Here is a 13,741-nt window from a genome sequence, read left to right as displayed (position 1 = left end):
GTCTTCCTGACTTCATATCCTTCTATTCACTTTTGTCACCTAGCTGCTTCCTCATTTTAGATGGTTTGTGCTGTGTCACAAAAGCAATTTAGTGTCTTACAATCCTAGCTGCTTCTAGGTATGTTGGGTAATTTAAAAAAGAAAGAGACTAGAAAGGACTGGTATCTTGGAAGAAAATGTTTTTCTATATGGTCTAAATGTTCTTGTCATGACCTTTTTAATCAGTGTGATTTCAAAGGGTTGAACACCATTTGTAGTTTAGGGCTACTAACTGACTATTCAGGAATGAGTGCTTGGTTAGGTGAATTCCCATCAGATCTTTTCAAATTATACCCTATAATTGTCTTATAACCCCAGAATTGACCAGACTATCCTATGAACCCACAGATATTTAAATGAGTTCAAACTTGTTCATAGGATCCTTTTTCTAATATTTAGAAAATTTTGGCATGGCTAGAATGCCTTTAGCAAATATGTAACCTTCGTTTTCACTTTGTACAATTCCATCTACAACATTTCTTTAACTTCTCTTAAAACACTTATGAGGTTAGAACCTCATAAGATGACAATTCTATTTTTGGTCACTTCTGATTATAGAAAATTGTAGTTTACAGAACTTCTTACTAATTAGTGCCCACTGGTTCTAATTAAGTTTCTATTGGTCAAGGTTTTATAAAGAACTTTAGTCAATTATATTGTAGTCATGGCAGGTAGTAATGCTAAAGAGGTATTTATTTTTATTTATGGAAGTGAAGGTTAAGAAAGTAAAGTGACTTCATCAGTGCTCTGGTAAAATTGAAGATTTGAAGCCAAATGCTGTTATTCCCAACAACAGGGTGCCTTTGCCTTTTAACTATACAGTTAAGTCTTTGTTTCATAGACTACATATTTGGAGATAACTTAGTATTATATCTTCCTTTACCTTAATCCCCAACCTAGATTTTCTTGAAGTATGGTTTTTATGATGATTTTTGAAAGCTTTTGGAAGAGTTAAAATCTTTCCTATGAGGATAAAATTACTTGGACATAGTTTGCCAAGGAATATAGTAGCTATCTTTTACTGTTACAATAAGCATGTGATGTATGTACACGTATCCTTAGGCTCACCATATCTTACAGCATTATTGCTTAGATTTTAGCAGTGAGTCATTACCCTATTCCTATTTTAAAACTTAATTTTTGTAACATAATTTATGTCTTATCTCCCCCCAAATGTATTTACTATTTAATCTTACTATTTAACCCTAGCTGGGCCTTTTGAAATTAGTGGCATTATAAAAATTTTTCTTTTTCTATTTAATTTTTATTTTATTTTATAATTATAACTTTTTTTTTTTGACAGTACATATGCATGGGTAATTTTTTACAACATTATCCCTTGCACTTCTATTCAGATTTTTTCCCTTCCTCCCCCAACCCCCTCCCCCAGATGGCAGGCAGTCTTATACATGTTAAATATATTACAATATATTCTAGATACAATATATGTGTGTAGAACCGAATTTTTTTGTTGCACAGGAAGAATTGGATTCAGAAGGTAAAAATAACAGTTTACACTCATTTCCCAGTGTTCCTTTTCTGGATGTAGCTGATTCTGTCCATCATTAATCAATTGGAATTGGATTAGCTCTTCTCTATGTTGAAGATATCCACTTCCATCAGCATTCATCCTCGTACAGTATCATTGTTGAAGTGTATAATGATCTTCTGGTTCTGCTCGTTTCACTTAGCATCAGTTGATGTAAGTCTCTCCAAGCCTCTCTATTTCTCCTGTTGGTCATTTCTTATAGAACAATAATATTCCATAACATTCATATACCATAATTTACCCAACCATTCTCCAATTGATGGACATCCATTCATCTTCCAGCTTCTGGCCACTATGAAAAGGGCTGCCACAAACATTTTGGCACATACAGGTCCCTTTCCCTTCTTTAGTATTTCCTTGGGATATAAGCCCAGTAGTAGTATGGCTGGGTCAAAGGGTATGCACATTTTGATAACTTTTTGGGCATAATTCCAGATTACTCTCCAGAATGGTTGGATTCTTTCACAACTCCACCAACAATGCATCAGTGTCCCAGTTTTTCCACAGCCCCTCCAACATTCATCGTTATTTGTTCCTGTCATCTTAGCCAATCTGACAGGTGTGTAGTGGTATCTCAGAGTTGTCTTAATTTGCATTTCTCTGATCAATAGTGATTTGGAACACTCTTTCATATGAATGGAAATAGTTTTAATTTCATCATCTGAAAATTGTCTGTTCATATCCTTTGACCATTTATCAATTGGAGAATGGCTTGATTTCTTATAAATTAAAGTCAATTCTCTGTATATTTTGGAGATGAGGACTTTATCAGAACCTTTAACTGTAAAAATGTTTTCCCAATTTGTTACTTCCCTTCTAATCTTGTTTGCATTAGTTTTGTTTGTGCAGAAACTTTTTAATTTGGTGTAATCAAAATTTTCTATTTTTGTGATCAATAATGGTCTCTAGTTCTCCCTTGGACACAAACTCCTTCCTCCTCCACAAGTCTGAGAGGTAAACCATCCCATGTTCCTCCAATTTATTTATGATTTCGTTCTTTATGCCTAAATCTTGGACCCATTTTGATCTAATCTTAGTATGTGGCGTTAAATGTGGGTCCATGCCTAGTTTCTGCCATACTAATTTCCAGTTTTCCCAGCAGTTTTTGTCAAATAATGAATTCTTATCCCAAAATTTGGGATATTTGGGTTTGTCAAAGATTAGATTGCTATTTTTATTCACTATCTTGCCCTGTGAACCTAACCTATGCCACTGATCAACTAGTCTATTTCTTAGCCAATACCAAATGGTTTTGGTGACTGTTGCTTTATAATATAGCTTTAAATCAGGTACACTTAGACCACCTTCCTCTGACTTTTTTTCATTAGTTCCCTTGCAATTCTCGATCTTTTATTCTTCCATATGAATTTTGTTGTTATTTTTTCTAGGTCATTAAAATAGTTTCTTGGGAGTCTGATTGGTATAGCACTAAATAAATAGATTAGTTTGGGGAGTATTGTCATCTTTATTATATTTGCTCGGCCTATCCAAGAGCACTGAATGTCTTCCCAATTATTTAAATCTGACTTTATTTTTGTGGCAAGTGTTTTGTAATTTTTCTCATATAATTCCTGACTATCCTTTGGTAGATATATTCCCAAATATTTTATACTATCGACTTATTTTGAATGGAATTTCTCTTTGTATCTCTTGCTGTTGGATTGTGTTGGTAATGTATAAAAATGCTGAGGATGGCATTATAAAAATTAAAAAAAAAATACTTGCATGTATCTATGGTCTACTAGTCAGTTGTTAGGATTGTCTTGACAATTCTCTTGTTGTCTTGTCAGTTGTTTTGACAGTTCTCTGGCTCAGAATTCACACCTTTGGTTCGGGCCTTTAAAGGGAGTTTACACCTTTGGAATTCTGAGGGAGCAAGTTCTTGACTGAAGTGTTTCTCACAAGTTCTCACTACAGTCTCTGCTGGGATAAAAGAGGGGGGGGCAGGAGGGCAAGGAATTAGTCTGGCTGGGAGATTGAGTTGAGACGGCAGTCCCCAAGGATAATTTGGAGAGGACTGGACCTTTACAATTCAAGAACTTCACAGTCAGTGTGGGTGGTAAAGGTTTTATCCATAAATTCTCATATTGTAATTCTTGCTCATGTCTCCCCATAAATTTTGGGGATTCAGTATGCTAGAAACCTCAATCTATATGTCTATTTCTGTTACTTTTTTTTTATTCAACTATCATCTTATTCCTGTTCTATATTTATACCTCTGATGCTTTTATTGCAACTTTTGGCCCATGATTCAGTTTTTGTATTTGTCCTTTAGCCTATTTTTGCCCAACAGTCGACTCCCATTTTTCTTTGGGCAATTCATTGAAGTTCCTTTTTTATTACTGTTAAAAATAATGATAAAAATTCCCTGGTTTGTCTATCTGCATATGCACCAAAAGTTTTTTTTTTTAACATGATTAGTTAAAACAAAAGTTTTTCAATACTGTATGCCATATAAGAGATGGCTGCAATATCCTAGCAGTAGTGCCATTATCTTAGTTGTCATTAGCCAATATGAGGACCTTAAAAAGCTTATCAGAGTCAATCTTTGACTTGGAGTTTGAACTGAATTTCTTTCATGACAAATGTACATTTTGCTAAAGGATTTTGAATCCTTTTCAGTGAGCTTTATTTTAAAGACATTTGTTGTAAGATACTGTATGTATAATGCTGTTAATAACCAAGATTAGCCCTAACCAGAAGTTGTTGCTTCTCCTTCCTTGTTTCACAAAGGTGAAAAGGAATTTGTTAAATTTATTATTAATCATTCATTATTCATTTTATTAAATTAAATTTGCTGTGTACTTAACTCTGGGAATATAAATAAACTAGACAGTCCCTGACCACAAGGAACATTCTCCATTCTATTGGTGACTACACATGGAGAGGGAGGGGTTATGATCTAGATTTGTCATAAATGACAAATGGGAACAAACAATTAAGAAATGACTTGAGTGACATAGAGAAAAAATAGTTAACCAGCATTCATTAAATAAATGAGAACTAATTTGCTAAGTCCTGGAGACAGAAGAAAATCATTCCTTTAAGGAACTTAATGGAGACAACTTGAAGATTTTCTTCATAAGTGCGACCCTTTTCTCTCTCTCCCTCCCCACTTTGCCCCTTCTCCCTCTTTTTCCCTTTCCCCTCTGAAAAAGGGGAAAAAGAGAAAGAGAAAATCTCTCTTTCTGTGTCTGAATAGAAGTAGAAGTTTAAAATTATTCAGTACATGTTTCCTTTAAGAGAGGAGTTATGTTCAGTGTTCAAAATAATGAATTGGTTACAATTGTCCTATATCTTGTAAGGATTTTGCATAAAAAATAGCTTATGATGGGTTCTGAGTCATCAAGAAAAATGTTAAATTGTGTTCAGTTTATTGTATTGAAGTCAGTGATACGTGACTTTTTTTGTTAAGCTTTTTATTTTCAAAACATATAAATAATTTTCAACATTTACCCTTGCAAAAACCTTGTGTTTCAAATTTTTACCACCTCCCTTAACTCCCTAACCCTTTCCCTAAGATGACAAGTATTCCAATATGTATCAAACATGTGCTTTTCTTCTATATGTATTTCCACAATTAATCATGCTGCACAAGAAAAATCGGATCAAGAGGGGAAAAAATGAGAAAAGACAGACAATGGAAGCAAACAACAAAAAGTGAAAATACTATGTTGTGATCCACACTCAGTCCCCATAGGACTCTCGCAAATGGCTCTCTTCATCACAAGACCATTGGAACCGATTTGAATCATGTCATTGTTGAAGAGAGCCACATCCATTAGAATTGGTCATCTAATGATCTGGTTCTCACATTACTTGGCATCAATTCATGTATGTCTTTCCAGGCTTCTCTGACATCATCTTGCTGATAAGTTTCTTAAGGAATAATCATAATCCATAGCATTCATACCATTCTCCAACTGATAGGCATCCATTCAGTTTCCAGTTTCTTGTCACTACAAAAAGGGCTGCCACAAACATTTTTGCATAATACATACATTTTTGAAAGATTTGTATTAAAGCTGCTTAATTAGCAGTGTTTTTGAACTTTGGTAATCTGAGAATTAAGAATGACATTTCCTTGAAAGTTCTGAGTAATTGGAATCTTATGGTACTGTTAATAATAGGCATTTTGAGCCCCCTCCCCCCCCCCCCCCCCAGTCCATGATAGTTTTCACTAAAAAAACAAATAGGGAGCAGACAATGATTTTATTTTTGAGGATGTTGCCTTATTTTCCATGTATATTTATAACAACAGTGCTAACACAAATTTAAGGAACTATTCAATTTTCCTACTTCCAGGTAGAAATTGCTAAATTAATCTGGATGAAAAGGTAAATTTTAGTTAAACATTGTTAAGGAATAATTTGCAATAATTTTTTTCTCCATGTTAAATGTGGCTGTTGGAATATTTTAACAAGTACTTTATAAATGATCCTAACCATTTCCCCTTTCCATTTTCACATTTCAATCTTTTTCTTATGACTCTTAAATAAATAAAATAAACTTTGAGGATCAAAACTAAGAAATGGTTGTAAATAATTAAATTAGAATATTTTACTTAGTACTAGACCAGAGCCAGCCCATTTCCTCAATTCTTAAATATTCTGTGGCTTACTTTGTACTATAAAATGTATAACTGAATTATGTAAATTAAAATTTGTTTCTTTATATTTCAAAGTTTTTAAATAATTAATTTTGTAGTTTCACTTTGATATGTGATTATGTGATACTCCACATATTTCATCATGTTGACTGGTAGTGTCTTTCAGTAGTCTCCCATTTGTTCTTATATGTCACTTTGCAAAAAGGTAATACCTTATGATTTATAGGCTGTTGAGAAGAACTATTTTCTATCCTATTCTTAAACCAGTGAATTCCCATTGCAATTTTAGAATTTAGGGAAATTGAGGTTACAGATAGTCTTGATGGTTTTCTTAGGGCAATCTCAGAAGGTAATGAATGGCACAGTTTTGGGGATCTCCAGGAACACAAATGGAAGATAATTTTGATTTGCTTCTGGGAATTGTGAAGAGAGATGTGGGGCAGAGTTGAGGTAGGGAAAGTTTGTTTCTTTACGGACAATGTATTTTTTTTTTTTTTTTTTTTTTTTAATGAATTTTGATCGAGTTTGAGAGTCATTCTAATTTTAATCTTTCAGTTACTACTCTTTTATTTTAAGATACTCAATCTTATAAGCATTTATTGACCATCTACTCAGTGCTAGCTGTTGGGAAAGGGAATACACAGATATAATGAAATAATACCTCCTTTTAAGGAGCTTACCTACTTTTAAATGGTGTTGCATTGAATACTTCCTTTCCTGCTTATTTTGAGATTTGTGAACCATTGCTTTAGTCCTCAATTTTTGTTAACTACAGGTTTATGTTATGGTTGAGATTTAGTGGAAAGTTACTTTTTTGGGGGAATGCTATCTTTTATTTTGCCATAGAAAATTGAAGGTGTGATTGGGAAAGAAAATGAGAATCTGTTGGTCCTAGATATATTTTGATAAAAGATTTAATTTTTCTGCTTTCATTGCCTCATGCAATTTTTGTATACAAGAGTAGTTGTGAGTTCTTGGTGGTGATTTTACTTAAGGAAGCTTCTGTCCCCACTTAGGATTGAATAATACAATTGAATTGTATTGTATTGTATAATTGAATAATACAGGCTAGCAAATCTACCTCTTCATAAGGCTTGTATTAGTGGGTTTGTTTGTTTTGTTTGTGGTTTTTTTTTTTTTTTTAAAGTAAGGATTGCATTAGGTTTTTTAATTTATTTTTAATGTAGAGGCTTAATCTTATTTTTCTTATATCCAACTATAGTTGTTCCCATTTTTGTAAATCATCTAATATGCAAGATACTGATGAAACTAAATTAGAATGGAGTGTTTTTGAATAAGGAAACTTAGAAGGGAGGGGAGAAAGGTTTATGAGGCTGACTATTTAAAATGGTGATATTAGTATCATGGCAGCTAAATTGAGTGTCAGATATTTTCCCAAACGTTTAATGGTTTGAGGTTTTTTTGAACATCTAAAGTAAGAATTTGTATACAAAATTGCTCAGCACATAGAGCAGGGTTCTAAGTTGGCTTAGTTAAATATGTAAAGAATTTGAATGTTCTTAAATGTAATGGAGTCTAAACAATTTGGCTATTCCCTCATCTACCACAGAATAGAATCCAGTATATTTATAGACTTTTATTTCCAAAATTGTACAAAAGTTAACATGTATGTATAGACTACTAGTAGTGTCAGCTATTTAACTGAATGAAGTTGACTCTTAAAGGAATCATTAGTTTAAAGGAATTCCTATTTTCTTAGTTTTATTTTCTTTTAATTTATGCAGTGTTCAGCTAGCTAGTTTATCATCATCATCATCAATTATTTATCAAGTTCTATACTTGTGTACTAGGTGATTTATAGATAGGTTAAGAAATAGTCGATGAACTCTACAAAGAATTGACGATATGGACGTGCTGATTATTACATAAGGTATCTATAGTGTGTTTTACAGGTGATTATATATAAATAGAAATAGGTGTTAATAATTGAACAAATGCTACCTTATGAATAGCTTTCAAGTATATTATGGGTATTCATCCCTGGAGGGAAAGCCGGGGTTTCTTGGGGTAAGGGCTGAGAGTTTCTGTATTTAGAAAAGCAGCATATACTAAGAACTATTTGAAACAATAGAAAATGCTTAGGTTAGTATTAGTTGGTCAAAGAAAGCACAAAGAGATGGATAGTTTGAGTATAGATAGATAAGTTGTTAATTTGCAAAGGGAAAAAAAAAAACTTAGGGAAACAGACTCATTTGAGAACTTTAAAATAGAGAAAAATTAATGCCCAAGAGCCAAAAAAGAAATCTGAACAATGTTTTTTTTATTTTTTTGGTGGGCATATAGTAAGGACTGCTGATGAAATTTCAATGTGGGGATGATCAGGGCCTGTACTTAGTTTGAATGTTCCTGATCTATTTATTGCTACTAGAATCCTTTAAGGCAGCACTTGCTGGGGTTAGGAGTGAAATATTATCATCCTTTGGGATAGGAAGGATTATTTAGGGTTTTTTTTTTAAAGTTATTCTTCTGAATAACTCTTCTTTTTCCTGATTTGATAGCTTGTGGCTGTTTGACTTTTGCCATCAAACACCATGGCCAGCAATGTCACCAACAAGACTGACCCCCGTTCCATGAACTCCCGTGTCTTCATTGGGAATCTCAATACTCTGGTTGTTAAGAAGACTGATGTTGAGGCCATCTTCTCGAAGTATGGCAAGATTGTGGGCTGCTCTGTTCATAAGGGTTTTGCCTTTGTTCAGTATGTTAATGAACGAAATGCCCGTGCTGCTGTGGCAGGAGAGGATGGGAGAATGATTGCTGGCCAAGTGCTAGGTAAGTTGTGAAAAGTTTTTAATTGATCTTAGAACTTATTCATACCCATAGCCATTTTGGTGTAGTGCAAGTCATTAAAAATATTGTGTGATAATAGTATGGTATACATTGTGAATTTATCTAATGCTCTGAGGTCATGTTAGGTCAGTAGGAGAAGGAAGGAAAAGATTACCCCTGTAAATTTTTTTAAAAATGTAGTGGGTCAAGTAGCAAAGTGATTTCATTTGTGTGTAGTAGAGGTTGTATAATCTTAAATGGTACATCTAGTAAAGAAAAAAACGAGCCAGCTTATTTTTTGTAGTTTGTTAAATTTTCTCTAATTTCACAATATGCAGAATATAACAAAAATACTTAAAATTACACAAAACAGTTTTCTATCTCTGCTCTTGTTTGGACAGTGACTCTCCATGGAGAGCTCTTGCTTAGAAAATTGTTGAATTTTGAACTAAAGATGAGCTAAATTCTGCTTACTGTTAAAAGACTGAATATAGGTGGTATTGATGGATAGTGGTAGGATGCAAGGATAGAGAGATATAATGTAGGTTATTTTAAATAGAGGAAGGTAGTACTCAGAATTGTGATCTTTCACTAGCATATGGAATGCCTCTTCCTCAGTATAAGATATTAAAACTTGCCCAAGGGTCACACAGCTAGGAAGTGTTAATTGTCTGAGGCCATTTTTGAACTAGGGCACTCCTGAGTTTAGGGCTGGTGCTCTATCCAGTAGACTAACTAGCCCCTCATAAAATTTAAAACACTAGTTCAAGATTCAGTCAGGCTCCATAACGTTGTTTGACCTTCCAGATAGGCAATTATATTTGAGATTAGCCATTATTGGTCAAAAATGTTTCTTAATGATATCTGAAATGAGATTCTTTCTCTTCCCCTGTCCCCCCAGTTAAATGTAACCACCTATCTGAAGGTCTCTTTTAGAACAAAAATATTTCCAGTGGAGAATTATATATTAAATCATTAAAATATTGCATTAATTTTTATTAGTTTGTTTTCTTCATATGGAAGGTCACTGAGTACCAGAGTGAGGAAAGGTAAAAGGTGTAGAGAATAATCTACTTTTAAAGTTATTTTTGGCTTTAATTATTTCCGAAGTGTTGTAAAAGGAAAGAAAGACCATATCTCTTCTGTATATATGTTCAGATCTTTTTACATATTCCCTTCATTAGTTCAATACTTATATATATATATATATATATATATATATATATATATATATATATATATATATTCAGCTAGTAAGTGCATACCTTTTCAAGACTACTATAATAATTGAGAAATTTGGGAGTTGTATATGATTTTTTTGTTTGTTTTTTTGTGAGGCAGTTAAGTGATTTGTCCAAGGTCACAATTAGTGAGTAGTACATGTCATAAGACCAGATTTGAACTTGGGTCCTCTGGATTCCAAGGCCACTGCTCTATCTATCCACTTGACATCTAGATGCTTCCTGTGGATAGTATAAGTATATTAGAAAGTTTTTCTCTATTATAGATTTTTTTTTAAACTCCCTTGACAGAGTTATCACATTCAGATTTATGATTCTTTTTCAGATATTAATCTGGCTGCAGAGCCAAAAGTGAACCGAGGAAAAGCAGGTGTGAAGCGGTCTGCAGCGGAGATGTACGGGTCAGTACCAGAACACCCTTCTCCGTCCCCTCTACTCAGGTCCGGAACTTTATTATTTATAAATGCATTGCGTCCGTCCATGGACATTTTCTTCTCTATCTGTTTTCTGGAAGTGGGAGGGCTAAATGAAGATTAATGTTTATTCTTTGTACAAATTAGCTTGAATGTATCTTAGAATGTCTTTCTAACCCTCCTTTCTTTACTCCCAAGAATTATGATTCTTTCAGGCTTTTTCCTTTTAGCATTTTAGTGTCTATAATATAAATGGAAGTTAGTATTAGGGTTATGCTTTAGCTTTTCGGGAAATAATTCTTTAGAAAGTAGGAAAGGAATATTTTTAATCTGGAAGGGGGTAAATACTAGTGAAAGTATTTGACCTTTTGGGGCCTAAATACTATTTGTGTTATATGCCTAAAACTAGAATTTCATTAAGTTTTTCCCTATCTAGAGAAGGCATATGGTAACACACACACCCTCCTCCCCAGGGTTTTGAAGAACTCATTTATAGGCAAGAAACTTTTGTTAAAGGGATTGATTGTATCAGTGATTTAGGAGTATGTGTTGAGCTATTTGCTGTCTTTTGGCCTTATTTCATCCAGTCTGCTATTGTGATATTGTGGTAACAGCTCCACGCTGACAGTCTTTTTTGGGATTTGTCTTTCAGCTCTTCCTTTGACCTGGATTATGATTTTCAACGAGATTATTATGACAGGTATGGGTTTTATTCTCCTTCTGAAGAATGAATCAAGTTTTTAAATTGCTGCCTCTTGAGGTGCTAAAGCAAAACATTTTTAAAAGTCATTGCCTATGATGTGTTTTCAAGTGAAAAACCAAAACTGTCAGTTTAATTGATTGCTATAGTGCCTGTGTTCTTGACTTTGTGTATTGCTGTATGTTCACTTTAAATTAAATTATCTTTATATTACCAACCAAACCTAGATGAGGCTATGACTCCAGTCATGCAGTCAGTGGTAAAAATGAGATTAGAATATGTGTTAGTGCCATAGTCCTTCATTTATTTTCTACTCCTTCCTTCTAATTTTTTAAAAGTACTTTCTTTACTGAATGCTTCCTCATTGACAGTATTCTGAAATAGTACTTGAAAAAAAACATTGACTTCTCTACAACTACCTATAACTAAGTTACTAAGTCAGAATTATTTGAATTATTAGTGGAAGCAGTTACTCAAGTTGATGTAATCACTGTTGGAATACTTAGTCAACACTTGGTTTAAGCACTGAGACAAGATGACAAGAGTCTGTATCTCTTGAGTGCATGGAGTAATGCACCCCAAAATGCAACCCAACCCAGACTAACATGTGAAATGGAGCAGGTTAGAGGATATAAATTGGGAGGCAGTAGAAGATATGAATGGAATATACACAATGAATTTAAGAAACAATAGGTTATAAACTTGGGTATGGCCAGATTATGAAAATTCATATAAACCATGAAGATAAAGTTAGGCATCATGAGGTCAAGAATTATCTATTAAAGGTATTTGAATAGTGGATGTGCTAAGAATGATATTTATACCTCCAAGCAGCAACTAAGCCTTCTACCATATGTGGATCCACATAGTAGACTGCTCTGGTGAGAAGAAATTTGGTCTCTAGCTAAACATTTATTCTTTAGTTACAGAAAAGGAAATAAAACATTGTTTGAAGTGCAACATAATATCTACATCATTATTTTAATTAATAGATTAAATTCTTTGCTTTAGAAGAAGTAAAAGTTAATGGGTTGAGATAAATTTTCTTGTAATTAGGTATCTTTTATTTCATAACAAAGTTTGCATTGCCAGCTTGGAATCTAGTAGTTCCAGATCACATTCATGATCCTTTAACATCATTTTGACTACTTAAAAGTAGCATAATAGTTCAGGTACTAGAAATTTGATCTATTAATTTTTTTGATGAGAAAAACTTTTTGAACTATTTAGTATTTGAGGGTTTTTTTTCCTTAAAGAAGTATGTTAATACCTTTTATCACCCTGCAGATTAGTTTGCCTTATCTTAGTGATGGGTATTACACTTTTTCATTGACATTAGAGACTCCTGATGAATAAGCTTATAATAATGCAAATCAATATCTTTTCTGGAACTTAGAATCTTATAATTGCCTAGAGCAGTGGTGTCAATCAAATTCAAGTAGAAGAGTATCCCTGTGCTGTAATATTGACTTAGAAAACTGTAAATTAAATATTTCCTAAATATTTTAATCTGGCTCAGGCCTTTTTGTAGTTTGCCCTAAAGTATTGAACTTGTAAGTCAAGCCATTCTGTATCAGAAATAATATAGGAACTGCCCTAGGGCCCAGTTTATATCCATTCAGCCATACTTAAGCTTTTTCTTAGTTTTAGTCCTTTTTCCATCACCTTTCCTTTGTATATTTTTCTTTTCTCAAATTTTAATTTATATATTTTTTTATCACAATAATTTTTTCTAATATTCCTCTTTACAGAAAGCTATTTTTACAGCAAATTTTTTTTAAATCTGAAGAAGAAAATTCCCCAGCAAAGTTATCAGTATGAGTGCATAATTTCAGAATGGTTGTACAGAATTCAATATTGTACTAGTGTGCACAACCCTTCTGACATTAGCTTAGATCAGCATTTTACACCATTCTACAATATATTGGAAATAGGTGACTTTAATATTAAAGGTCATACTACAGCAATTCATAGCTATAGGCTTTGAGAGATGTACCTATCTGCAAAGGATAGGGACAATTTTGAAAGGTAAAACTTGGATTATATGAAGTAAAAAAGTTTCTATACAAACAAAACCATAGTACCATAGGAAGGGAAGTATTTGCTAAAAATTTAATACATTTTGGATAAGTATTGGATATTCAACATTAGACATTTAATGAAAAGAAATAGAGGCTAAATGCCTCTAATACTCTTAATAATAAATACTCTAATAATAAATGCTTAAATTACCTCTAATAGGTAAGTGGTCAAAGGATAAGAATAAAAGTTCCAAAATACTAATAACCATTTGAAATAATTGAAACATTAATATTATTGTGGTAAGTTGTTTATCTTTGATCTTGTTTGTTTCCTCATGACATGCATGTATCTTAAACAATATCTACCATTTGCTTTCTT

At 33.0% G+C, this 13,741-nt stretch overlaps 1 protein-coding gene across 24 annotated transcripts in view; it reads left to right on the top strand.

Moving 5' to 3' along the window:
- The window catches only part of HNRNPC (heterogeneous nuclear ribonucleoprotein C), a 47,237-nt gene that overhangs the window by 19,269 nt on the left and 14,227 nt on the right, over positions 1–13,741 (top strand). For 13 of the 24 annotated variants that reach the window (XM_074294181.1, XM_074294176.1, XM_074294169.1 and 10 more), the window contains 3 exons: positions 8,717–8,990; positions 10,554–10,629; positions 11,294–11,341. In XM_074294181.1, the coding sequence (XP_074150282.1) occupies positions 8,750–8,990; positions 10,554–10,629; positions 11,294–11,341 (365 nt within the window). In that variant the 5' untranslated portion in view covers positions 8,717–8,749. Of the gene's footprint in view, positions 1–5,893; positions 5,926–8,716; positions 8,991–10,553; positions 10,669–11,293; positions 11,342–13,741 lie in introns of all 24 variants that reach the window. The other 11 variants (XM_074294159.1, XM_074294168.1, XM_074294161.1 and 8 more) reach the window with 3 other exon arrangements.

Source organism: Sminthopsis crassicaudata, chromosome 2 (assembly GCF_048593235.1).
Source record: "Sminthopsis crassicaudata isolate SCR6 chromosome 2, ASM4859323v1, whole genome shotgun sequence".
Taxonomy (NCBI): Eukaryota; Metazoa; Chordata; class Mammalia; order Dasyuromorphia; family Dasyuridae; genus Sminthopsis; species Sminthopsis crassicaudata.
This window is presented reverse-complemented; position numbering and strand designations above follow the sequence as displayed.